Source organism: Eschrichtius robustus, chromosome 12 (assembly GCF_028021215.1).
Source record: "Eschrichtius robustus isolate mEscRob2 chromosome 12, mEscRob2.pri, whole genome shotgun sequence".
NCBI classification, from domain to species: Eukaryota; Metazoa; Chordata; class Mammalia; order Artiodactyla; family Eschrichtiidae; genus Eschrichtius; species Eschrichtius robustus.
Window position 1 is genome coordinate 52,279,091 of NC_090835.1, and position 25,995 is coordinate 52,305,085.

Sequence of the window (25,995 nt, forward strand, 5' to 3'; positions counted from 1 at the left end):
TCTAGGAATTCCAGTAAAATTCCATGGATATTTTTTAGCTGGGTGACATTGCCCTGGGAAGTTTCTGCAAAGTATGTAAAATGTGTCTAAGTGACCCATTTTAGTATAGTATCATCTGTGTGTCACCTTTGATAGTGTGACTGTTAAGTATTGACATAATTTACTCTTTAGTCTTCCTGTTCTTAGGAGTTAGATTTTTATTCAGATTTACTCATGAGTTAATTTTCTTATCTTCAAATGAACTCTTCAGCTCCACCAAGGGAAAATGACTCATCATGGCAGTGTTGCCTTGTTTATCAAAAAAGGATACAAAAGCTTTATAAAGAAGGGATTAGATAGGGCACTTGAAGTTGTTCTTCATCAGCACAGGTTTTAATTCCTTTTAAGCTTCCCCACTCATTATAATAAGTGAGAGGGAAATTAAGCAGTCACTTTTTTCTCTGTTACTTGGAAATAATAGTGACAGTGAAAGCACAGTTATCCCCAATTTATATTAAAGCTTTAGAGGGAGTAATTTTTTCCTACAGTTATCTTTTTAGATTGACCATGCTTTTTATAGCGACTTAAACCCAGAGATTTCTAATTCCAAATCTCATTTTCTTAACCACTGAGTCTCTTTACTAGAACAGCTCCAGTGTTTTCTAAATTTTCAGTTAATGGTCACCATTTAAAATTTAACAGTGTAACTAAATGATTTATATACATGGTTCAAAGTTCAGAAGGTATGAAAGAGTATACAATAAAACTCTTCTTCCCAGTTATCTAGTTCTGCTCGCTGGCCCCAAGTAGCCATTGAATTAGAACCCTTTTTAGACACCTAAGAAGATTGTAATCCTGTTAAATGATACCCTTTGTATAACAAAAATACTGTATCATTAATATTTTATTTATTCCAATAAACTTATTCTGTGATGACTGAATTATATGCTTAAGCATAGTTGTGGTGAATATAATGATCTTGTCACTAAAGGATGAAATTTAAGAGAGAACTTCCATCCCTAAAGTAATGCCTGGTAGAAGAATGAGATAGAACTGCCCAGGATATATGCACCTCTGCTGCATATGGAATGTCTTTACACACATTATTCACATACCTTTTTGTTCCTTTTAAATGTGTCAACTCGTTACAGTGACTGCTGATTTAAATGTTTTTCTGCATGTAGTGGGGTGAGAGGTAGAGGGCAGCAGTGAGCGGTTGTCATCAGCTGTCTCTGGGGCCAGGCTGCCTGTGTTTAGATCCCATTACACCACTTGCTTGTCCAGGCAGGTTCCTTAATAAAATAACCCCCACCTAAGGTAGCTGAGAATTAAATTGAGTTAATATGTGTAATGCACTTATAAGGTGGCCAGCACATAGGAAGCACACTAGCCTTTGCTCCTGTTACTATTATTTATAACTAGATAGCTTTAATGGTTTCTGATTGTACTGGAAAACCAAATGATTAGACCTTGGCTGACGTATTAGTTTTCTATGGCAGATACATGAGCAATTTTTACAAATGGTTAGAATGCAACCCTGGGACTAGATACCTGTGTAATGAATGACTCAGGATTTTTGCCAGGTTTGTTGGCAAGTATGATTACAATCTTTTTTTTTTTTTTTTAATTTATTTCGGCTGCATTGGGTCTTTGTTGCTGCGCACGGGCTTTCTCTAGTTGCAGCGAGCGGAGCAGGGCGGGGCTACTCTTCGTTGTGGTGCAGTGGCTTCTCCTGTTGCAGAGCATGGCTTCTAGGAGCGCGGGCTCCAGTAGTTGTGGCTTGCGGGATCTAGAGCTCAGGTTCAGTAGTTGTGGTGCACGGGCTTAGTTGCTCCGAGGTATGTGGGATCTTCCCGGACCGGGGCTCGAACCCATGTCCCCTTCATTGGCAGGTGTATTCTTAACCACTGTGCCACCAGGGAAGTCCCTACAATCTTTTAAATAAGCCTGTAGCAGAGTTTGTTTGTTGTTGTTTGTTTTAATATTTATTTATTTGGCTGCATCGGGTCTTAGTTGTGGCATACGGGATCTTTCGTTGCAGCATGCGGGCTCTCTAGTTGTGGCATGCGGGCTCTAGAGCGGGCAGGCTTAGTTGCCCTGTGGCATGTGGGATCTTAGTTCCCCGACCAGGGATCAAACCCACGTCCCCTGCATTGGAAGGCGGATTCTTAACAATATTGACCACCAGGAAAGTCCCCCTGTAGCAGAGTTTTGAACTGTAGAAATAACATGTTTGCACTGCTTAGCAACTGTGGCAGGTAGAATAATGGTGCCTTGAAGATGTCCGTATCCTAATCCCCAAAACCTGTGAATATTTTAACCTTATACCAAAAGGCACTTTGCAGTATGATTTAATTAAGGCTGTTGAGATGGAGAAATTATTCTGGATTATTCAGGTGGCCCAGTGAAATCACAAGGGTCCTTAAAAGTGAAAGAAGGAGGCAGGAGAGTCAGGAGTCAGAGGGAGATTTGAAGATGGAGGAAGGAAGACTGCCACAAACTAATGGATGTAGGCTACTTCAAGAAGTAGATAAAGTCAAGGAAGTAGATTTTCCCCTACAGCCTCCAGAAGGAATGCAGCCTGCTGACAGCTTCATTTTAGCCCACTAGACCCATTCTGGACTTCTGAACTCTAGAACTGTGTGATAATAAATTTGCATAGTTTTAAGCCACTGAGTTTGTGGAAATTTGTTACAGCAGCAATAGGAAACTAACCCATCAACCAAGGCAAATGTGTACTATGTAGATGATCTCCAGAGTGGTGCATAATGAGCTACTGTTGTGTATCAGAGCTGTTTCCATAGTGTGGCTGTCATTTACTCTTAAGATTTTAGACAGAAACACTCTGCATACTATAGTACTTACTGCCTCCTAGTTTATCTCTGAAGGCCCAGTCAAAGCTGGGTCTTGAAATGGGCATCTAATGAACCCTGAGCCCTTGCACGCAGGAGTGTGTGTGTGTGTGTGTGTGTGTGTGTGTAAATGTGCGCATATATGTATATTCAAATATATGGACTGTATACACGTGTAATGAACATATATGAGGATAAGTGGATTTGTGGAGCATGTGTGTGTATTGGAGTGAGCGCTATCCTAGACTGTTACAGGATTTACAATCCTGTCAAATAATAAATGACTATTTAATGAATTTTGGTTACTTATAAAGGAATCATAATGTAATTTACTTTAAACAGCTTTAGAATGACTTCGTTCTTAATTTTGACATAGACAAGTTATTCCCAGGAGAAGGTCCGGAATGCTTTGTGCTAGAAACAAACATTGACTGACTGGATATTTGTAGCTTTGCACAGAGCAGTGGTCTCCAACGATAGCATGCATTGGGATCACCTAGAAGGCTTGTCAAACGTGATTATCATGATAGAGTTTCTGAGTCAGTGGGTCTGGAGCGGGGCTGGAGAATTTGTATTTCTGATGAGTTTCCAAGTGATGCCGATGCTGCTGGTCTGGGGACCATGCTTCAGCTTTTTATTACTTTGAATATTCAGGCAAATATGTGAGCGTCCCCTCACCACCACTTCTTATAGACAGATTTCCTCAGAAGAGCGTTGACACATAGGTGGGGCTGTAGCCATTCTCAGGCCATAGCTTGGTCACTCCTAGTAGCCTCCCCTTCAAGCTCATTGCTCACCTTCTGCCTCCGGAGCACCTGTTGCTAAAGAATATTTGCCACTGTGTAATACCATTGTGTAACATAAAGAAAAATAATTCTGTGTAGTCTTAACTTCATCAGTCAGGTAGAAATTGGAACAAGTACTGATGCTTTAGAGTGTCGGCTTTTGTACTGTTTTGAATGATAGAAGCACAGAGTTTAAAAGCTGTATTTGTGTTTTCCTGGTTATGCCTGGGCAGCTGTCCTTCTCAGCTCTTAGGTAATGAGAAAACTTAAACCTCTAACTTTAAAAAAAATTATTATTAAGTATTTGTTTATTTATTTATGTGGCTGCGTCGGGCCTTAGTTGCGGCATGCGGGATCTTTCGTTGTGGCGTGTGGGCTCTCTAGTTGTGGTGCGCAGACTCTGGAGCTCACGGGCTTAGTTGCCCCACAGCATGTGCGGGTCTTAGTTCCCCGACCAGGGATCGAACCCACGTCGCCTGCATTAGAAGGCAGATTCTTAACCACTGGACCGCCAGGGAAGTCCCTAAACCTCTAACTTTGTGAAGTAAAAAAACTGTAGTCCCAATATGGAGCCACAGAAAGGGGAGTAAGCAGTTGCCTATCCCTTTGGGCAGGGATCTGGCTGGAATAGGCTGCCCCTTGTCCAGTAGCCCCAGCTGAATCCATGATGCTTCCCCACCATGATATGAGTGACACGACTTCTTGTTTTTTTTGTTTTTTTTTAATAGGAATATCTTACTATTCATTTTTATTTATTTAATTTTTTATTATATTTTGGCTGTGTCGGGTCTTCGTTGCTGCGCACAGGCTTTTTCTAGTTGCGGCGAGCGAGGGCTACTCTTTATTGCGGTGCATGGCTCATTGCAGTGGCTTTTCTTGTTGTGGACCACGGGCTCTAGGCGCACAGGCTTCAGTAGTTGCAGCACGTGGGCTCAGTAGTTGCGGCACGCAGGCCTTAGAGCATGCAGGCTTCATTAGTTGCAGCACACAGGCTCTAGGGCGCGTGGGCTCAGTAGTTGTGGCGCATGGGCTTAGCTGCTCTGTGGCATGTGGGATCTTCCTGGACCAGGGATCGAACCCGTGTCCCTTGCATTGCCAGGTGAATTCTTAACCTCTGTGCCACCAGGGAAGTCCCATGAGTGAGACTTCTGATCTTAAACCGTTGATTTATTCCAGATCAGCTTATTGCTGCTATTAGATCAGAAATACCTGTTCATGTGGAGGCCAAATTCTACTTGGAGCACCCTGTTAATTAACCAATATTAGCTACCTTGCAAATAAGTTTTAGGTCCTAGGAAATAAAGTAGCATGTCTACTAGATTAAAAATACTGTTAAATGATTGACGCTTCAAAAAAGAAAATATATTTTTTGGTAAGTTCATTTTACACTGTGGTAGATTTCCTTGAGGTTAGCTTTGGTTCTTGTTATAGATTAAAGTTCTGTATTAGGACCTTAGAAATAAATGCTTTGAACTTAACCAAGGTGGATCTGTCACACCTTGGGCTCCGTTTTGCTCTGGAGTCCATCTTAACACTCTATATTCAAAGGTAGGTGGGGACATGAACTCATAGCACTTATATTTTTCAATTCTGTCAGTGCTTTTGCTTTTCTAAGCCAAGAAAGGAGTAAACAAATCCAAACGTGACAGGTAAATTCAGAAGATAAAGCTAAAAATGGGACTAGTAACTTTTAGAGTATTGCAGTTTGTGTTAAGTTTATACTTCGTTGGTAGTGGGACCTTTTTAATATTTCATTTGGAACCTAGGCTAACATTTCAGGAAGTTGTTTTATTAGGAGAATGATGGAGGGGGATCAAATAGAAGGAGAAATTGAACCAATATAAGTCTGGTAGTATATCAGTGGATATTGCCATTGAGTAAAACTTGGTGGGGAAGGATTTCTAGATAGTGAGAGACGTGGGATAAAACTGAAGAAGGAAGAAAGCTAGGACATACATAGTTTCCAACAGGGAAATCATTTGAAGCATAATAAGTGTTACAGAGCCTTTTTTAAAAACATGCTTTTGACTTCAGAAGAATAAAAATCTATAGTGCTTTAATACAGGAGCAGCCAAGCCTGAGATCTGTTCATGGAAACAGATTGAACTTTATATTGATCACAGAAATATCCTAAGGTTGAGGAGGAAAAATAATACAAAAGAAGATAAGGCACATTGAGATTTCTTCCTTTGATCTTTTTCAATCCTTAGAATTTTGAGTTTTTGAGGACCACAAGGGAATCCTGGCGAGAGAAGTTCTCCCTCCCTCCTTGTGCATTTGGTCCACCTCCCATCTCACAGGCTGCTTTTCTTTGGGTTATTCTCAGATTTATAAATCAACTTGATAAAATGTATGCAGTCGCACTCCTTGATTTTCTCTCAGATCTGCTTCTTGTGATCTTCCCCGTGTCGGGAAGTTCCTTAGCCAAAAATCTGGAGTAACCCTCAGCTGCTCTTTCTCTCACACTTTAATTAATATACCAGAAAACGCATAGGCTCTACCTTCAGAATCTCTCCAGAGTGACAACTGCTTCTTAAACCATCTCCACCTCTACTGTCCATAGATGAGAGTGACTTTCCCTTTAGCCACGACATCTCAAACTGAGAGATTCGTGCTAATCTGATAGGTGAAAAGCCATTTCAGTGTGGCTTTAACTTGCATGTCTCTGATGGAGTTCAAATGTCTGAAGGTCTTTTTTTTTTTTCTTGGCCATGTGTCGCTCCTTGCAGGATCTTATTAGGTCCCTGACCAGGGATATAACCCGGCATCCTGGCAGTGGAAGCACGGCATCCTAACTGCTGGACCACCAGGGAATTCCCAGAGGTCGAATGTCTTTTTCTTTCTTTTTTTTTTTTAAAATAAATAAATTTATTTATTTATTTATTTTTGGCTGCGTTGGGTCTTCGTTGCTGCGTGCGGGCCTTCTCTAGTTGTGGCGAGTTGTGGTTGTTACGGAGCTCGGGTTCTAGGTGTGCGGGCTCAGTAGTTGTGGCGCACGGGCCTAGTTGCTCCGCGGCATGTGGGATCTTCCCAGACCAGGGCTCAAACCCGTGTCCCCTGCCTTGGCAGGCGGATTCTTAACCACTGTGCCACCAGGGAAGCCCTCGAATGTCTTTTAATATGTTTAAGAACTGTTGGCTTTCCTTCTTTTGTGTGAAGTACATGGTCATGTCATTTGCTCATTTTCTGCTAGGGTTGTTGGGCATTTGTTAGCAATTTTGTAAGAGTTCTTTTCCTTCGGTACTAGGGAGATAAGCCCTCTGTGACTAATGTGAGGTGCAAATATTCCCCCTCATGCTAATCAGAATCCCTGAGTCAAAAGATGCCGTATTTAACTTGTTAACAGGTGCAGGCAGACTACCTTTCAGAAAGTTTATCAGTTTACATTTCCCCACATTTTATGTGCTTATTTCTCCCCCATCTTTACCCACTTGATTTTTTAAATTAATTAAACATTTTTTGTTGATCTGATAATCAGCACAAACATTTTGTTAATTTTTGTGTCCTAAATTCTTGAGGTTGAGTGTAATTTCAGATATGTAATGGTGTATTTATCAATGATATCTATTCATTTGCTTTTTAAAAATCTTTTATTTTTTAACTTTTTAAATTGAAGTATAGTTGATTTACAATGTTGTGTTAAATACTGCTGTACAGTAAAGTGATACAGTTATACACACACACACACACACACACACACATATTCTTTTTCATATTCTTTTCCGTCATGGTTTATCACAGGATATTGAACATAGTTCCTGGTGCTATATAGTAGAACCTTGTTGTTTATCCATTCTATATATACTAGTTTATATCTGCTAATCCCCAGCTCCCAATCCCTCCCCCTCCCACTCCCGTCCCCCTTGGCAACCACTAGTCTGTTCTCTATGTCCGTGATTCTGTTTCTGTTTCATAGATAGGTTCATTTGTGTCACTTTTTAAAGTCTTTATTGGGGCTTCCCTGGTGGTCCAGTGGCTAAGACTCCATGCTCCCAATGCAAGGGGCCTGGGTTCGATCCTTGGTCAGGGAGCTAGATCCCACATGCTACAGCTAAGAGTTTGCATGCCCCAAGTAAAAGATCCCACATACCACTACTAAGACCTGGCACAGGTCTTATTTTTAAAAAAAAAGTCTTTATTAAATTTATTACAATATTGCTTCTGTTTTATGTTTTGGTTTTTTGGCCTCAAGGCATGTGGGATCCTAGCTCCCCGACCAGGGGTTGAACCCACACCCCCTGCATTGAAACTGGACCACCAGGGAAGTCCCCTGTGTCATATTTTAGATTCCACATGTAAGTCATATCATATGGTATTTGTTTTTCTCTTTCTGACTTACTTCACTTAGTATGATAATCTCTAGTTGCATCCGTGTTGCTGCAAGTGGCATTATTTTGTTCTTTTTTATGGCTGAGTAGTATTGTATTTTATCTGTTTACCACATCTTCTTTATCAGTTCGTCTGTTAGTGGACATTTAGGTTGCTTCCACGTCTTGGCTATTATGAATAGTGCTGCTATGAACATAGGGGTGCCTTTATCTTTTTGAATTATAGGTTTGTCTGGATATATGCCCTGGAGTGGGATTGCTGGATCATATGGTAATTCTATTTTTAGTTTTCTGAGGAACCTCCATACTGTTCTCCATAACGCTTGTACCAGCTTACATTCCCACCAACAGTGTAGGAGGGTTCCCTTTTCTCCACACCCTCTGCAGCATTTGTTATTTGTAGACTTTCTAATGATGGCCATTCTGACCTGTGTGAGGTGGTACCTTATTGAAGTTTTGATTTATACTTCTCTAATAATTAGCTATGTTGAGCATCTTTTCATGTTCCTACTGGCCATCTGTATTTCTTCTTTGGAGAAATGTCTCTCTAGGTCTGCTGATTTTTCGATTGGGTTGTTTGTAAATTTGGTGTTCAGTTTTATGAGCTATTTGTACATTTTGGAAATTAAGACCCTGTCTGTTGCATTGTTGGCAGATATTTTCTCCCATTCTGTAGGTGGTCTTTTCATTTTGTTTATGGTTTCCTTTGCTGTGCAAAACGTTGTAAGTTTGATTCGGTCTCATTTATTTTTGTTTTTATCTCTGTTGCCTTGGAAGACTGACCTAAGAAATATTGGTATGATTTATGTCAGAGAATGTTTTGCCTATGTTCTCTTTTAGGAGTTTTACAGTGTAATGTCTTTTAAGTCTTTAAGCCATTTGAGTTTATTTTTGCGTATGGTGAGAGGGTGTGTTCTAACTTCATTGATTTACATGTGGCTGTCCAATTTCCCAACACCGCTTGCTGAAGAGCCTGTCTTTTTTCCATTTTATATTCTTGCCTCCTTTGTCGAAGGTTAATTGACCGTAGGTGTGGCTCGCTATTCTGTTCTATTGGTCTGTATGTCTGCTTTTGTGGCAGTACAACACTGATTACTGTAGCTGTGTAGTAGTGTCTGAAATCTGGGATGGTTATGCCTCCTGTTTGCTCTTTTTCATCAGGATTGCTTTGGCAATTCTGGATGTTTTATGGTTCCATATCAATTTAGGATTACTTGTTCTAGTTCTGTGAAAAATGTCATGGGTAATTTGATGGGGATTGCATTAAGTCTGTAGATTGCTTTGGGTAATATGGCCATTTTAACAATATTCAAATCCAAGAGCATGAGATATCTTTCCATTTCTTTGAATCATTTTCAGTTTCCTTTATTAATGTTTTATAGTTCTCAGCATATAAGTCTTTCACCTCTTTGGTCAGGTTTATTCATAGGTATTTTATTTTGGGGGTTGCAATTTTAAAAGGTTTTGTTTTTTTACGTTCTCTTTCTGATTTCATGGTTGGTGTAAAGAAATGCAACTGATTTCTGAATGATAATCTTGTATCCTGATACTTTGCTGAATTCGTTTATTAGATCTAGTGGTTTTTGTGTGGAGTCCTTAGGGTTTTCTATAAATAGTATCATGTCATCTGCATATAGTGACAGTTTTACCTCTTCCCTTCCAATTTGGATACCTTTTGTTTCGTTTTCTTGTCTGATTGCTCTGGCTAGGACTTCCAATACTATGTTGAATAGGAGTGGTGAGAATGAGCATCCTTGTCTTGTTCCAGATTTTAGCAGGAAGGCTTTCAGCTTTTCACAATTGAGTATTATATTGGCTGTGGGTTTGTCATAAATGGCTTTTATTATGTTGGGATATGTTTCCTCTATATCCACTTTGGTAAGAGTTTTTTATCATGAATGGATGTTGAATTTTGTCAAATGCTTTTTCTGTGTCTTTGAGATGATCATGTGGCTTTTGTCTTTTGTTGATGTGGTATATCACATTGATTCATTCTCACATGTTGAACCATCCTTGTAACTCTGGAATGAATCCAACTTGATCATGGTATATAATCCTTTTTATGTGTTGTTGGATTCGGTTTGCTAATATTTTGTTGAGAATTTTTGCATCTATATTCATCAGAGATACTGGCCTGTAATTTTCTTTTTTCGTGGTGTCTTTGGTTTTGGTATCAGAACGATGGTGGCTTCATAGAATGCACTTGGGAGTGTTCCCCCCGCTTCAGTTTTTTTGGAAGAGTTTGAGAAGGATAGGTATGAGTTCTTCTTTATATGTTTGGTAGAAGCCATCTGGTCCTGGACTTTTGTTCATAGGGAGTTTTTTTTTTTAGTTGCAGATTCTATTTCACTTCTAGTGATCTATCTGTTCAAATTATCTATTTTTTCTTGATTCAGTTTTGGTGGGCTGTATGTTTCTAGAAACTTTTCCATTTCTTCTAGGTTGTCGAATTTGTTGGCATGTAATTATTCCTAGTATTCCCTTATGGTTTTTTGTATTTCTGCAGTATCAGTTGTTAGGCCTCCTTTTTCATTTGTTACTTTGTTTATTTGGGTTCTCTTTTCTTCTTGTTGAGCTTGGCCAGCAGTTTGTCAGTCTTGTTTATCCTTTCAAAGAACCGGCTCTTGGTTTTATTGAATTTTTTTTTCTATTGTTTTTTATTTTCTTCTCAATTTATTTCCTCTCTGATAGTTATTATTTCCTTCATTCTGACTTTAGGTTTTGTTTGTTCTTCTTTTTCTAATTCTTTTAAATGATAAGTTAGGTTGTTTGAGATTTTTCTTGTTTCTTGAGGAAGGCCTGTATTTCTGTGAACTTCCTTCTAAGAACTGCTTTTGCTGCATCCCATAGATTTTGTGTGGTTGTGTTTTCATTGTCATTTGTCTTAAGGTATTTTCTAATTTCCTCTTTGATTTCATCATTGACCCATTGTTTTTCTAGTACCATGTTGTTTTGTCTCCATGTAATCGTGTTTTTTTTTCTCATTTCTTTTTCTGTGGTTTATTTCTAGTTTCCTGCCGTTGTCGTCAGAAAAGATGCTTAAGATAATTCCTGTACTCTTAAGTTTGTTGAGGCTTGTTTTGTGCCTTAGTATGTGGTCAGTCCTAGAGAATGTTCCATGTGCACTTGAAAAGAATGTGTATTCTGGATATTTTGGATGTAATGTCCTGAAAATATCAATTAAGTCTAACTTGTATCATTTAGGATCTCTGTTGCCTTATTGATTTTCTGTCTAGAAGATATGTTCATTGATGTCAGTGAGGTGTTAAAGTCTCCTACTGTTGTTGTATTGTCACTTTGTCCCTTTATGTTTCGTTAGTCTTTGTTTTATGTATTTGGGTGTTCCTTTATTAAGTGCATATATGTAAAATCATCTTCTTGTATTGATTCTCTTATCATTATATAGTGTCCTTCTTTATGGCCTTTATTTTAAAGTCTATTTTTTCTGCTATGAGTATTACGACCCCCACTTTCTTATCATTTCCGTTTGCATGAAGTATCTTTTTCCATCCCCTTCCTTTCAATCTGTGTGTGTCCTTTGCCCTAAAGTGGGTCACTTGTAGGCAGCACATTGTAGCCTCTTATTTTTTAATCCAGTATGCCACTCTTTGTCTTTTGATTGAAACATTTAGTCCATTGACATTTGAGGTAATTATTGATAGCTGTGTATTGGGTTGGCCCAAAAGTTCATTTGCCTTTTTTCTGTAAGCTGGCTTTAGTATTGCTTAGTTCTCTTTAACTTCATTCGAAACAATTTTGTTACACTCTATTGTGACAGCTATCATATCAGCGTGCATTAAAAAAAAAATTATCGAAATTGGTGAATTTTTGTGTAGCTATTTTAATATTGAAGATGGAAGAAAAAAGCAACATTTTCAGCATATTATGGTTTATCATTTCAAGAAAGGTAAAAACGCAAAAAAAATTTGTGAAGTGTATGGAGAAGGTGCTGTGACTGATTGAACATGTCAAAAGTGGTTTGCGAGGTTTCGTGCTGGAGATTTCTTGCTGGACGTTGCTCTACGGTCAGGTAGAGAAGTTGAGGTTGATAGCGATCAAATTGAGACATTCATTGAGAACAATCAACATTGTACCACGCAGCAGATAGTTGACATAAGCAAAATATCCAAATCGAGCATTGAAAATCATTTGCACCAGTTTGGTTATGTTCATCGCTTTGATGTTTGGGTTCCACGTAAGTTAAGCGAAAAAAAAACTTCTTGACTGTATTTCTGCATGCGATTCTCTACTTAAACGTAACACAACCGTTCTGTTTTTAAAACAAAATGACAGGCGATGAAAAATGGATACTGTACAATAATGTGGAATGGAAGAGATTGTGGGGTAAGCGAAATGAACCACCACCACCAACCCCACCAAAGGCCGGTCGTCATCCAAATAGGTGATATTATGTATATGGTGGGATTGAAGGGAGTCTTCTATTATGAGCTCCTTCCGGAAAACCAAACGATTAATTCTAACAATTACTGCTCCCAATTAGACCAACTGAAAGCAGCACTTGACAAAAAGAATCCAGAATTAGTCAACAGAAAACACATAATCTTCCATCAGGATAACGCAAGACCACATGTTTCTTTGATGACCAGGCAAGAACTGTTACAGCTTGGCTGGGAAGTTCTGATTCATCTGCCCTATTCACCAGACATTGCGCCTTCGGATTTCCATTTATTTTGGTCTTTACAAAATTCTCTTCATGGAAAAAATTTCAATTCCCTGGAAGACTATAAAAGGCATCTGGAACAGTTCTTTACCTAAAAAGATAAAAAGTTTTGCAAAGATGGAATTATGAAGTTTCCTGAAAAATGGCAGAAGGTAGTGGAAGAAAATGGTGAATACATTGTTCAATAAAGTTCTTGGTGAAAATGAAAAATGTATCTTATTTTTACTTACAAACCAAAGGAACTTTTTGGCCAACCCAATATTTATTGCCATTTTAAACCTTATTTTCCCATTGATTTTTATTTCTTTTCCGTCCCTTCTTCTTTGTTCTTGTGTGTGTGTGTGTGTGTGTGTGTTCTGATGATTTTCTTTTGTATTGATATTATACTTATGTTCTCTTCGTTTTGGTTTCTGTGAATCTGTTCTATGTTTTTGATTTGTGATTACCCTGTTTTTCAAGTATGTTAACCCCTTCCTATATCTACTTGCCTTAGACTGATAGTCATATAGGCTCAAAAACATTTTAGGGAGAACAAATTCTACATTTTCTTCCCTGCTCCCCATTTTACAATTTTTTAAAAAATTCATTAATTTACTTATTTATTTTTGGCTGCGTTGGATCTTCGCTGCTGCAGGCGGGCTCTCTCCAGTTGTGGCAAGCGGGGGTCACTCCCTGCCGCGGTGCACAGGCCTCCCATCGCGGTGGCCTCTCCCGTTGCGGAGCACAGGCTCCAGGCGCACAGGCCTCAGCAGTTGTGGCATGTGGGCTTAGCAGCTGTGGCTCGCGGGCTCCAGAGTGCAGGCTCAGCAGCTGTGGCGCACGGGCCCAGCTGCTCTGCAGCATGTGGGATCCTCCCGGACCAGGGCTCGAACCCGTGCCCCCTGCATTGGCAGGCGGATTCTTAACCACTGCGCCACAAGGGAAGCCCCCATTTTACAATTTTGGTGTCCTGTTTTACATCTTCATGTTTATCCTTTTGCTGTTCATTGTGGTTATCATCACTTTCACAGAAATTTTTTAATTTTTTAAAATCTACTGGCTTATTTAAATGATTTATTTTCCAGTTGTGATTTTCTCTTTCCTATAGATTCTTCATTTCTATTTAGGGAAGACCTTTCAATATTTCCTTTAGAATGGGTTTAGTATTGCTGTATTCTTTTAGTTTTTGCTTGTCTGAGAAATTCTTTATCTCTTCTTCCATTCTAAATGATAATCTTGCTGGGTAGAGTATCCTAGGTTACACATTTTTCCCTTTCAGGACTGAATATGTTGGGTTGGCCAGAAAGTTCGTTTCGGTTTTGCCATAAGATGGTACGGGGAAACCTGAATGAATTTTTTGGCCAACCCAATATCTTGCCACTCCCTTCTGGCCTGCAGTGTTTCTGTATAGAAACCAGCTGATAGGTTTATGGGGGTTCCCTTGTAATGAACTCTTGCTGCCTTTAAAATCCTCTGTCTTTAAGTTTTGCTATTTTTGTTATAATATGTCTTGGTGTAGGTCTGTTTGGGATTTATCTTGTTTGGGACCCTCCGGGCTTCCTGTACCTGGATATCTGGTTCCTTCTTTAGGTTTGGAAACTTTTCAGCCATAATTTCTTCAGATACATTTTCAGTCCTCTTTTCTCTTTCTTCCTCTCCTGGAATTCCTAGTATGCGTAGGTTGGCATGCTTTATATTATCCCATAGGTCTCTTATATTGCTTTCATTTTTTTTTCATTTGGCTTTCTGTCTGCTGTCTTGATTGGGTGGTTTCCATTATTTTATCTTCCAGTTACTTGTTCTTCTGTATTTTTCTTTCTGCTATTCATTGCCTTTAGCTCAGCTTTCATCTCTGCAAATGAGTTTTCTATTTTTTCTTGGTTCCTCTTTATAGTTTCTAGCTGTTTTTCTTACAGTAATCTGCATTTCTGTCAATAGCCTTTCTTTTTTTTTAATTAGTTAATTAATTTATTTATTTTTGGCTGTGTTGGGCCGTCGTTTCTGTGCGAGGGCTTCCTCTAGTTGCGGCAAGCGGGGGCCACTCTTCATCGCGGTGCACGGGCCTTTCACTGTCGTGGCCTCTCTTATTGCGGGGTAAAGGCTCCAGACGCGCAGGCTCAGTAGTTGTGGCTCACGGGCCTAGTTGCTCTGCGGCATGTGGGATCTTCCCAGACCAGGGCTCGAACCCGTGTCCCCTGCATTGGCAGGCAGACTCTCAACCACTGCGCCACCAGGGAAGCCCTGTCAATAGCCTTTCTTAATTCCTTCAGTATTTCCATTGCCTCTTTTTTGAAATCGGTGTCTATTAGACTGAAGAGGTCTGCTTCATTGTTTGTTCTTTCAGGGTAATTCTGTTGGTCTTTTAACTGGGAGTGGTTTCTCTGCTTCTTCATTTTACTTGTGTTTATCTTACTCTGTGAGTTTAGGAGAAACAGTTACCTACTTTGGTCTTAGAGGGCCGTTTATGTGGGGGTGTCCCTGTGTAGCTTGTACGTGTTTAATATATTTGGTACGAAGGCTGTTTTTAGTATGGATGCCTGTTGCCTCTTTACTCAGCGTGTGCTGGTCATTACCCCCTGATAGGGGAGGGGGTGTGCAGATGCCACGGCTGGTGTCTGGTCTGGCAGCGGCTGAGGCACACCCCCAGAGCATGCACTGGGAGCAGAGGCAGTTCGTGACCACTCCTGGATATTCATTTCCTTTTTTAAAGAAATTATTGTTTATTCTTTTTCCAGGTTCAGATCCGTTGTTAAGTATGCTGCAGATTTAACTTTTTAAAAAAATCTCTCTTACCATAAGGGTGTTTTTAGTTTAATCTCTCTCAGTGTGTTGAATGAATTTGACTGTTCCTTAGTGGTGTTTATAGCAGTTGTTTTCCTTCACCAACCTTGGAGTGATTTAGTTGTATTTTGGTAACTGGTATGTTTTGACCCTATGATCTTGTACTCTTTGTATATTTTTGTAAGCCCAGTGGAGTGTGGACAAGGTATTGGTAGTTTTATTATAAAGAGCCTCAACTTCATATGGTACTAGAAGCACTCTTTAATTACTACTAATTTTCTGCATATCAAATTATGCTGTCATTTTTATTATTTAATGACAGATAATCCAAACATCTTTTTTGTGGATTTGGAGCATATTACTAACTTTTGGCAGCAGCAGCTTATTTTCCTAATTAAATAGATTGGTGTGTGAGTTTCTATTCGTGTTTTTTTTATGGACCCTAATTGAGCAGTGACAAGATGTGAGTTGGGTTCATTGGACACATGGCAAAAAGCTCCAGGATTAAAATTTGACCTTGGTTTACACAAAAACCTGTCCACAAATGTTCCTAGTATCATTATTCATAATAGCCAAAAAGTAGAAACAACCCAGATGTCTGTCAACTGTTGAATGAATAAACGAAGTGTGGTGTATGCATTCAGTTGAATAATTTGGCCATAAATAGGAAAGACTGACATGTGCTACAACCTGGATGAACCTTGGAAACATTTAAGTGAAAAAGCCAGTCACAAAAGGCCACCTGTTGTGTGATTCCATTTATATCAACCGGCTAAAGCAACCAAATCCCAAGAGAAAGAAAGTAGATTGATGAGTGGTTGTGAGGGGCTGGGGGTGGGTGGATGAGAAGGGACTGCTCATGGGTATGAGTTTTCTTTTTGATGATGAAGGTGCTCTAAAATTAATAGCAGTTTTGGCTGCACAACTCTGCATTTACTAAAAACCAGTTAATTGTACACTTTAAAAGGGTGAATTTTATGGCATGTAAGTTATACCTCAATAAAGCTGTTACGAAAAATTGGTCTCAGATAATGAGTGTGAGAGGGTAACAGAGGAAAGTAAACTGAGGAACTCCTCAATCTTCTTTGAGAGTGGAAGAAGGAAAGGATATGATTTGCAGGGAAGAGAAAGATTAACCTGAGTTTGCTTCTTTAGAAATTAATATTGGGCAGTCGTATGTTTGAGATGAATTTTTGTTAACACAGAGTGATGTTCTTTATATGGATTGTTTTTGATACACAATTTTTAATAATAGGTCAGTCTTATGAAATTCGCATGCTGGATAATCGGAAAATGGGAGATGTGCCTGAGATCACTGGAAAACTGGTAAAGGTAAGGACCATCTGTTTAAATTCCTAAAAGATACTACAGTGACTCAAAAAAGTAGCAGTTTTGCTGCAAGAGTTTTGTTTTTTGTTGCAGGAGTTATTAAAAAATTATTTAATTTCACTTTAAGAAAGTAATTTCTTTCACTTTAAGAAAGTAAGTTTTAATGGTTATATTAAAACTCTTTTGAGCTATATTTTGTTTACTCCTCTGTAAAATAGGAATTATAGTAATTACTGAGTGAAATAAGTGTGAAGGCCCTCTGGAAACAAGACACCATAGAAAAGTTAGTTGCAGCTAAAGGAGGGAGAAAAACCCACTACCACAACAAAAACTTTGTTTCTCTTTAAAAGTAAAAGATAGTGTGGGGGGAAAATATAAGTGTTACTTTGAAACTTTTATTTCACCTCTTAAAATTTCTCTAAGTAAAATTTGATCTCTTCATGCTACTGGTGTATCTGAATGAAGAGTCAGTTATTCCAGGCCTAGGAGGGGCAGCCAACCCATTCCTTTTAGGATGTGTCTTCAGACCCATCCCCGGCCCCTGCAGTGTCATGCAGGGTGGGTCCTTCTAGCCTCTACCTGTCACGCACCACACAGTATCATAAACTCCAGAGCATTACAGGGCAAGGGTTACGGAAGAAGCTTAATTGGGAAAAGGGAAAACTTCATTGTGGCTAACTGTTAGCAAGGGAGAAGCAGGATGAGTTCTCTCGGTCTTTCCATCTTCCTACAGAGAGGCCTGTTGGGGCCCGAGTGCTGCTGGGCCCTCAGTGTGGAGAGGCATTCCACTGGAAAGACCCATCCCTTTTCAGACGGGCGAGCATGGGGAAGGCAGCCTGCGGGGGAGTGGACAGCAGTACTAATGCTAACAAATTAGGCTTGTCCAGAAAGCAGCTGCTCAGCACTGGAGGCCTGAGAGTCTCTCGGATATTTTAGTACTCCTCCCGCTGCTGGGGGCAGGAAGCTCCCAATCCTGTGAGAGGTTCTGGTCCCCAGTGGATCATTGCCTTGCCAACCTGGAGTAAGCTCCCAGGTTTCTTCTCACTCCCGGGGCTCCCAACATTCTCAGAACAGAAGGAGAGAGGTTATTTACCCATTCTCACGTGTGCCATCTGAACATGGAGTCTGTCATGTCTGTGTTCCATCAGTGGGTTTGATCATTTCCCTAAAGGGTGGGTCAGATGGCCTTGTTTTTTTTATTCCCTCCTATAGGCTTTCTCACCTGTATTGAACACTAATTAGATTCACCCTTTTAAAAAGGCATCAGCGCTGTTCCCAGTGAGCAAGCCCTATTGAATTGGTTATACTCTGCTGGACTCTAGTGACAAATAGCTATGGTTTGGTCAAGGAGCAACAGCTCTCATTTTTCAGAGTCTAGGAGGCTTAGCAGTGTTGAAGATTCTCTCAGCGTGTCTTGCTCCCAGCTGGTCATTGTCAGACAAGTACTGGGCACCCTGGCAAATCTTTGCCAAATTGTACCACACCTGGTTAAAATTCAGCCTAGTAATAATATATTGTTTAAGGGAAGATGTGGGTGAACTCTTTTGTCATTGTGAAAGTCACAGGGTTACTTTTTAAAAGGTCTTAGTTTCATCTTCCACTTGATAAGCCACATGTCTGATTTTTAGTGGATGTGCCAGAATACATCCAGTTACATCCTGAGAGCTTGCCTAGGATTCAGTTACAGTCTGCTACTGCCAGAGACTACAGGATAACTTTCTTAAAGACCACATGCTTCTTCATCTAGAGGATCCCTAAAATACTGTGCAGCCATCTAGCAGCCATCTAGAGTTTAATTTCCTGGCCCCTTGATCTTTGACTCTGCTGTTGAGGGTTGGGGGGGGGGCCTTCGGGATCAAATGCTGCTGATCAAAGGTGCTTTGGAACTTCTTGACCTTAAAATATTCAGTGATGTGCTTTCTCTGATTGTTCTGTTTCTGTCTTATTGTTAGGGCCCCTTTATCTGTGGCTGATTCTCTAGGTGTATTGTCTCCTTTTAGTCAGAACTTCCAGATAACAACTTTTCCCCTTCCAGTTTCATTTAAGAGGTTTTCTTTTATATCTTGCCATTTCTTAACTATGGTCCTCCATATTCCTTATTGTACTGTCTTATGTCTTAGTCTGACCTAGAATGGGGTTTAGTAAAACACTTAAAACTAATACCTGTATTCTCATACTATTTTCATCTGAATTCATGGGTTTGATCTGGTTCTTACTAAATATGGAAGAATCAAAATCATGACATTTTCTGTGCTGCACTTCTGAGAGATCAACCTGCTGGTGAATGTGAACCAGGAGCCACCACTGGCTCAAGCAGCATCACTGTGTGAGGGCTTTGCTGCCAGCAGGCAGCCGTGTGAAGTGGGTGCTGGTGGGGAATTGGGTGTGGATCAGAGTGGCAACTGTGCCTTTACAGACGTCCACAGAGGTCCTAATGACTGACTTGGCTTTTTTTTAAACTATTTCAAATTACAGTATTTCTACTTTTAAATGGTTCCCTTCAAAATATTTATCAGCTATGTTTTGGACAGCATTTTGGGGGTGCGGAAGGCAGGGGCACTAAAGGTAGTATTTATATGTTATCGCTAACAAGTTATTTCCTGTTCAAACCAGCAGAGAGTCTACTGGAAATAAGATTATCTTACTGCATCATAGTCTGAGAAACAGTTATTTATAAATGTGTCAGAAACACTAATTAGTGCAAATCTGGTATCTGAACCCATTTTGATGACCTGTTATCCTGTTCTTGGAATGGAACAGCAGCTGGCAGCCCAAACCTGTGGGAGGTGAGGGAGGGATGGGTGGAGAGCAGAGAATGGTTTGTGGAGTAGAGTTAAAGCCTTCCCTAGGAATGAACCTGAGTGTTTGGATGAAGTTTACCTGTGTTTTATCTGTTTTGTTTTGTTTTTCCCTTGCTTACCTCAGATAACCTCACTTGCAGGTTAAATAGTTGAGGATGAGTTTTGCATATAGGTTCTCTTTTTGGGGTGGTGGGCAGATTTACCCCCCTGACCTTGACTGTTCTTTGCGGGGGTGCCGTGCCTCACAGCACTCGGGGATCTTAGTTCCCCGACCAGGGATCGAAACCCAGGGTCCCCTGCAGTGGAAGCACAAAACCCTAACCACTTGCGCACCAGGGGATTCCCTGATGTTTTCTTTATAGAAATATAATTCTTACTAATTTTTTATGGACATGGACCTTAATTTTGAATTACAGTATCAAATTTTTTAATAAAAATTTAACCTAAGAATCCATTTTATTTGCTCTTGTTATTTTTGAGTTATAATTCTTTGTACCAGGACTTCCCTGCTGGTCCAGTGGTTGAGGTTTCACCTTTGAATGCAGGGGATGTGGATTCGATCCCTGGTCGGGGAGCTAAGATCCCACATGACTCATGGCCAAAAAACCAAAACATAAAACAGAAGCAATATTGTAACAAATTCAATTAAGACTTTTACAATGGTCCACATCAAAAAAAAAAAGTTTAAAAAATGATAGTAATAATTCTTTGCACCAAATAATTGTACCCATACCCAGGTATCCAAGAACAAAACAGTGTTTTGTAAAACACTTACAAAATGTTTAAAGCGGAATGTGTTTTTGTATGCTTTTCTATTATAGGCTAATGCATAAGAAGTGAAAACACTTCTGCTTTGTAGCTGGAACAATTTAAAAGTGCTCATTTCCCCTTCTTATCCCACAGAGCATCATAAGAGTTGTATTCCATGACAGACGGCTCCAGTACACAGAGCATCAGCAGCTTGAAGGCTGGAAGTGGAATCGCCCAGGAGACAGACTCCTCGATTTAGGTACAAGTGGCCGTGAGACGACCACGGGGAGATGAGGCAGTTGTTTAGCTATGCCTGTTAATACGTTAGCACCACACCACGTGTGATTGCGTGGAGAGTTTTAGTCACCTGTGTGACTTGAGTTGTTTTATGTATGTGTGTATGTATTTTAACATCTTTATTGGAGTATAATTGCTTTACAGTGTTGTGTTAGTTTCTGCTGTATAACAGAGTGAATCAGCTATATGCATACGTATATCCCCATATCCGTTCCCTCTTGCATCTCCCTCCCACCCTCCTTATCCCACCCCTCTAGGTGGTCACAAAGCACCGAGCTGATCTCCCTGTGCTATGCAGCTGCTTCCCACTAGCTATGTATCTTACATTTGGTAGTGTATATATGTCAGTGCTACTCTCTCACTTTGTCCCAGCTTACCCTTCCCCCTCCCCATGTCCTCAAGTCCATTCTCTACGTCTGTGCCTTTATTCCTGTCCTGCCCCTAGGTTCATCAGAACCATTTTTTTTTTAGATTCCATATATATGTGTTAGCATACAGTATTTGTTTTTCTCTTTCTGACTTACTTCCTCTGTATGACAGACTCTAGGTCCATCCCCCTCACTACAAATAACTCAGTTTCGTTTCTTTTTATGGCTGAGTAATATTCCATTGTATGTATGTGCCACATCTTCTTTATCCATTCATCTGATGATGGACACTTAGGTTGCTTCCATGTCCTGGCAATTGTAAATAGAGCTGCAATGAACATTGTGGTACATGACTCTTTTTGAATTATGGTTTTCTCAGGATATATGCCCAGTAGTGGGATTGCTGGGTCGTATGGTAGTTCTGTTTTTAGTTTTTTAAGGAACCTCCATACTATTTGAGTTGTTTTATAGTTAAAAATGAAGTTGTTTTTGGTGCTTAAAGAAACTGAGCCAGGAATTTTATGAGTTGTAAACCATTTATTTCATTTTTGATTGGCACCATCCATTATATTCTTAATAAAATGAAATAGAAATCATGGTGGGAGAAAGTATGATACACATTAGGTGGGTTTTTATGTTGAAGTGATGGACCATGGAGAACATTGAAGGGAAAAGTTCAGCAGGGAGGTATAATAATTTCATTAGAGCATAATCATAGTAAGTTGTAACCTTTTAATTATTCATAGTTTTGTTTCTGTGTCACTTCTTTTTAAAATACAGATATTCCAATGTCTGTGGGAATAATTGACACAAAGACAAATCCAAGCCAGTTAAATGCAGTTGAATTTCTGTGGGATCCTGCAAAACGCACATCTGCTTTCATTCAGGTTTGGATTTTTACATTATTAGAGGCATACTGGCCTCGTCATTCAGAAGGCTGTGGGTGAGCTTGAATTCTTGATACGTGATATCATTTTCTTTAAATGCTTATTTGTAAACTATCTTGTAATGTTTTTTATACACACACACACACAGACACACAACACACTCTGTTAAGTTAGAGTTAATCTACTAAATTCCTCATTTATAGACTAACCTGTAAAGACAATCTTGATATGTAAAGCATTATTTAAATATCACTTTTACCACTGGCAGTAACAATAATCAAAACTTCCATTCTTCTTAAGATGCATTTCTCTTGAACAAAACCTGCTGTTTTAAAGGATATGATTGAAAAAAGTGTAGTTTTAAGACTCTGTCTAGCTTTATTTAAAAATATTTTAATACTGACATTTTCAAACCCCCACAAAAGTGAGAGGATAATAATGAATCCTCTTGTGCCCATCTCCTGGCTTTGACAGTTATTAGTAGTTTCCCCTTTTTGGTTATTGGTGGAATACTGTAAAGCAACGCCCAGGCATTTCATTTCACCCATGAATACTCAGTTTGTATCTCCTAAGACAGGGGTCCCCAACCCCTGGGCCATGGACTCGTAGTGTCCACGGCCTGTTAGGAACTGGGCCGCACAGGAGGAGGTGAGTGGCCGGCGAGCGAGCGAAGCTTCATCTGTTTTTACAGCCGCTCCCCATCACTTGCATTACCACCTGAGCTCCGCCTCCTGTCAGATCAGTGGCGGCATTAGATTCTCATAGGAGCACAAATCCTACTGTGAACTGCGCGTGCGAGGGATCTAGGTTGCACGCTCCTTATGAGAATCTAATGCCTGATGATCTGAGGTGGAGCTGAGGCGGTGACGCTAGCGCTGGGGAGCGGCTGCAAATACAGAGTATCATTAGCGGAGAGGTTTGACTGCACAGAGACCATAATAAATCAGTTGCTTGCAGACTCATATCAAAACCCTCTCAGTGAGTGGCAAGTGAAAACAAGCTCAGGGTTCCCACTCATTTTGCATTATGGTGAGTTGTATAATTATTTCATTATATATTACAATGTAATAATAATAGAAATAAAGTGCACAATAAATGTAATATGCTTGAATCATCCCAAAACCATCCCCACCCCACCCCCGGTCCATGGAAAAATTGTCTTCCATGAAACCGGTCCCTGGGGCCAAAAAGGTTGGGGAGTGCTGTCCTAAGAGATTAGTTTTTGAAAAACAAATATGGTATTATTATATGTAAAATAAAATCAACAGTAATTCTAATAGTATGTTCAAATTTTTAAGTGGTGAAATTAAAACTACTGAGTAGCTAATCTTTATATAGAAAAGGAAAATCACTTAATTGCTGACTGGCCGAAGTAGGCTATGATTTGTGTGAACTATAGAGAATTTAGTATTTTGCATTTTCGTGGTCTTCCAAGTAGTATCCCCCGTCGGCTAATAATCAGTAGGGCCATGGTTCGTATTAGTTGAATATTTTCTCATATTGTTCATCTGACAGGGTGACTGGTTATGTGGTGAATGAGAGCGATGGAAGAGCTGGCCTTACCTCTCACGTTGTGTACAGTCTTGGTGCAGAAATCAGTTTTAACCTTGCATCCTTAGAAGAGGGGGTGTGTAGCAGTCAGAAACGACCAAGGTCTTGTTACTGACACTGTGCCATGCCCTGGAGCTGTCACCATGGTGTTGTTGCGAGAGTGGGCAGAAGTGGTGGGAAAATGAGTACTGCCCTCAGGATCCTCTGTGAACTGTGAAGCGTTGACAGGAGAGTTCAGATGGATGCAGGTGGAGTGAGGAGTGGGCCTGGTGGACTGTGGAAGCTCCCCAGGCAAAGGATCACGGGTTGATGATCGTAGGAACAGCAGTGAGGTGACTAGCTGGCTGGAGTTGGGGTGATGACAGTAGAGGGCAGACGGCAGGGGCTCTGGGTAATGAGGTGATGATTGCTGTGGATTGAGCCCCACGCAAGGCTGAGGACCGTGGGTCCAGTCTGGGGTGGGGGTAGGGGACAGACCCAGGAAGCTACTGTACTGATGCGCTCATCATTGGAGCAAGTCCTGCCTTTGAGGAGGGCACTGGAATGGGGCAGAACCCATTCCCACAAAGTTCAGGAGGGCTCAGCTGGATTTGTGAAAGGAAAGTCATACATGTTTAAAACAGTTACTAGAAATTCACGACAGACACCTGAGGAATATGTGGGAGTTCCTTTTAAAGGATCTTGAATTTATACCTGTGGCCCGACATCTGAAAGGGCACAAAGTAGAAGGGTAATCAGTGGACAAGACTTTGAATCCATTTCAGCCTGACTCATTTTCTAGGTACACTGCATCAGCACAGAATTTACTCCCCGGAAGCATGGAGGTGAAAAGGGAGTGCCTTTTAGGATCCAGGTTGACACCTTTAAGCAGAATGAAAATGGAGAATACACAGATCATCTACACTCAGCTAGCTGCCAAATCAAAGTTTTTAAGGTAAGAGATGGAAACTAGGCTTTGAGGAAGTGAGGCCCGGTGTTGCTGGTAAAGGTGTTTGTCTGAAGCCTGATAGATGAAAAAGTCTACTTTGTTTTTAAGCCGAAAGGTGCAGATAGGAAACAAAAAACTGATCGCGAGAAGATGGAGAAGAGAACCGCTCATGAGAAGGAGAAGTACCAGCCGTCCTATGACACCACGGTCCTCACAGAGGTAATGCGGGCACCATTCCGGTTCTGAGGAGAAGCCGAGCTGTGCACTCTGGCACCACCTCTGAGGATGAGTTTGGCTGCAAAGGGTCTGGGAAGATTGGGTGGTAGATTGACATAATGTTCTTGGTGAAATTTGTGGGGAAAATATTCTCTTTAAATTTGGGGATTTTAATAGATTCGTTTCCTGGGTGGGATCGTGGATGAAGATGCTGAAATCCCAATCAGGTCTTAGAAACAGACCTTAAAATCCTTGGAGTTGATAGAAATTATGTTGGGGCCCAGAATGTCCGATGTTTGTCACTGCTGGGGTTTTGCATCTTCCTTACCTTTGAATCCTGCTAGTCATACGTTTGTTTAATCGGACGGCAGAGGCATAAACAGGGTATTAGATCTTTCTTTGTATAATGAAAAGACATTGATCCCAATCTTTGGTGTTTGTCCAGATGAGGCTTGAGCCTATAATTGAAGATGCAGTTGAACATGAGCAGAAAAAGTCCAGCAAGCGGACTTTGCCAGCAGACTACGGTGATTCTCTGGCAAAGCGAGGCAGTGTAAGGGCTTCTGCTTCTCTTTTCATTGTGCAAGAAACCTTGTGCAGTGTTAGATATAGGACCAACTTCCACTGAAAAGTAAAGCCAAATTTGTTTTTGATGTCCTTGTCTTGATTTAATTTGCTTTTGTTTAGACTTCCTGCTTTCTGTTTGTTCCTCATTGAGGAAAATTTCCTAAATCTAACACTTTCAAACAAAGTTGACCATATTGGGTGGTTTTGGAGGGACAACAAATGACACTCAGAAATGTGTTCCCTCCCTGTCTCCTTCCTTTCCTCCCTCCCTCTCTCTCCTTTGCACATACACTTCCTTTACGAGCACTGAAATTAATTGAAAATACTTTCTTTAGTAAAATAGTTATTTTTGTGTAATTAAAAAAGGTTTTTGCTTTCTTGTGTGTGTAACTGATAAGAAAATGTCACGGATATTTGGAGAAATGATGGCAGCAAGCTTGACGTTAACATACGCAGTACTTTGTGTCCCATTTCCCTGCATGCAGCGTAAGAATGTGTGTCTGCTTTTAAAAGCCTGATTGGCAGCACTGGTAGAAAAACAGTCCTTGACTGCATTAGTGTTTCCTCTTGGCACCTGCATTGTGACCTTATGCTTCACGCCAGCATAGGACACCTTGCTGCACTCAGCCCTGGTTCCCCGCTGTAGTCCAGGGGGGTTTTGGTTGAATATGAACTTTGCCAGCTTATTAAGTAGAGCAGATCTTTATTTTATAACACAGTTCTTCATCAAACAGTTGACAAAGGGTTATCTTGTTATATAAACTTAGATCAGCTATATACCAGCAGTAAATGTAAACAGAGAACATTCAATAATTTTTAAAAATAACTTATCATACGTATTAATGGTTACTGTTTCATCATTGCAGTGTTTGTACTATCCAGGTGCCAGAAATGGAGTTTTCACTCTTACACATGT

The 25,995-nt window shown here is 40.2% G+C and overlaps 1 protein-coding gene across 2 annotated transcripts in view; it reads left to right on the forward strand.

Annotated features, from left to right (window-relative positions):
* Window positions 1-25,995, forward strand: part of UBP1 (upstream binding protein 1) — a 67,771-nt gene that overhangs the window by 24,719 nt on the left and 17,057 nt on the right. Inside the window, exons 4-9 of one of the 2 annotated variants that reach the window (XM_068558545.1) lie at window positions 16,641-16,717; window positions 20,419-20,524; window positions 21,711-21,817; window positions 24,150-24,302; window positions 24,405-24,515; window positions 24,958-25,065. In XM_068558545.1, coding sequence (XP_068414646.1) covers window positions 16,641-16,717; window positions 20,419-20,524; window positions 21,711-21,817; window positions 24,150-24,302; window positions 24,405-24,515; window positions 24,958-25,065 — 662 coding nt within the window. The remainder of the gene's footprint in view (window positions 1-16,640; window positions 16,718-20,418; window positions 20,525-21,710; window positions 21,818-24,149; window positions 24,303-24,404; window positions 24,516-24,957; window positions 25,066-25,995) is intronic. The other variant, XM_068558548.1, reaches the window with a different exon arrangement.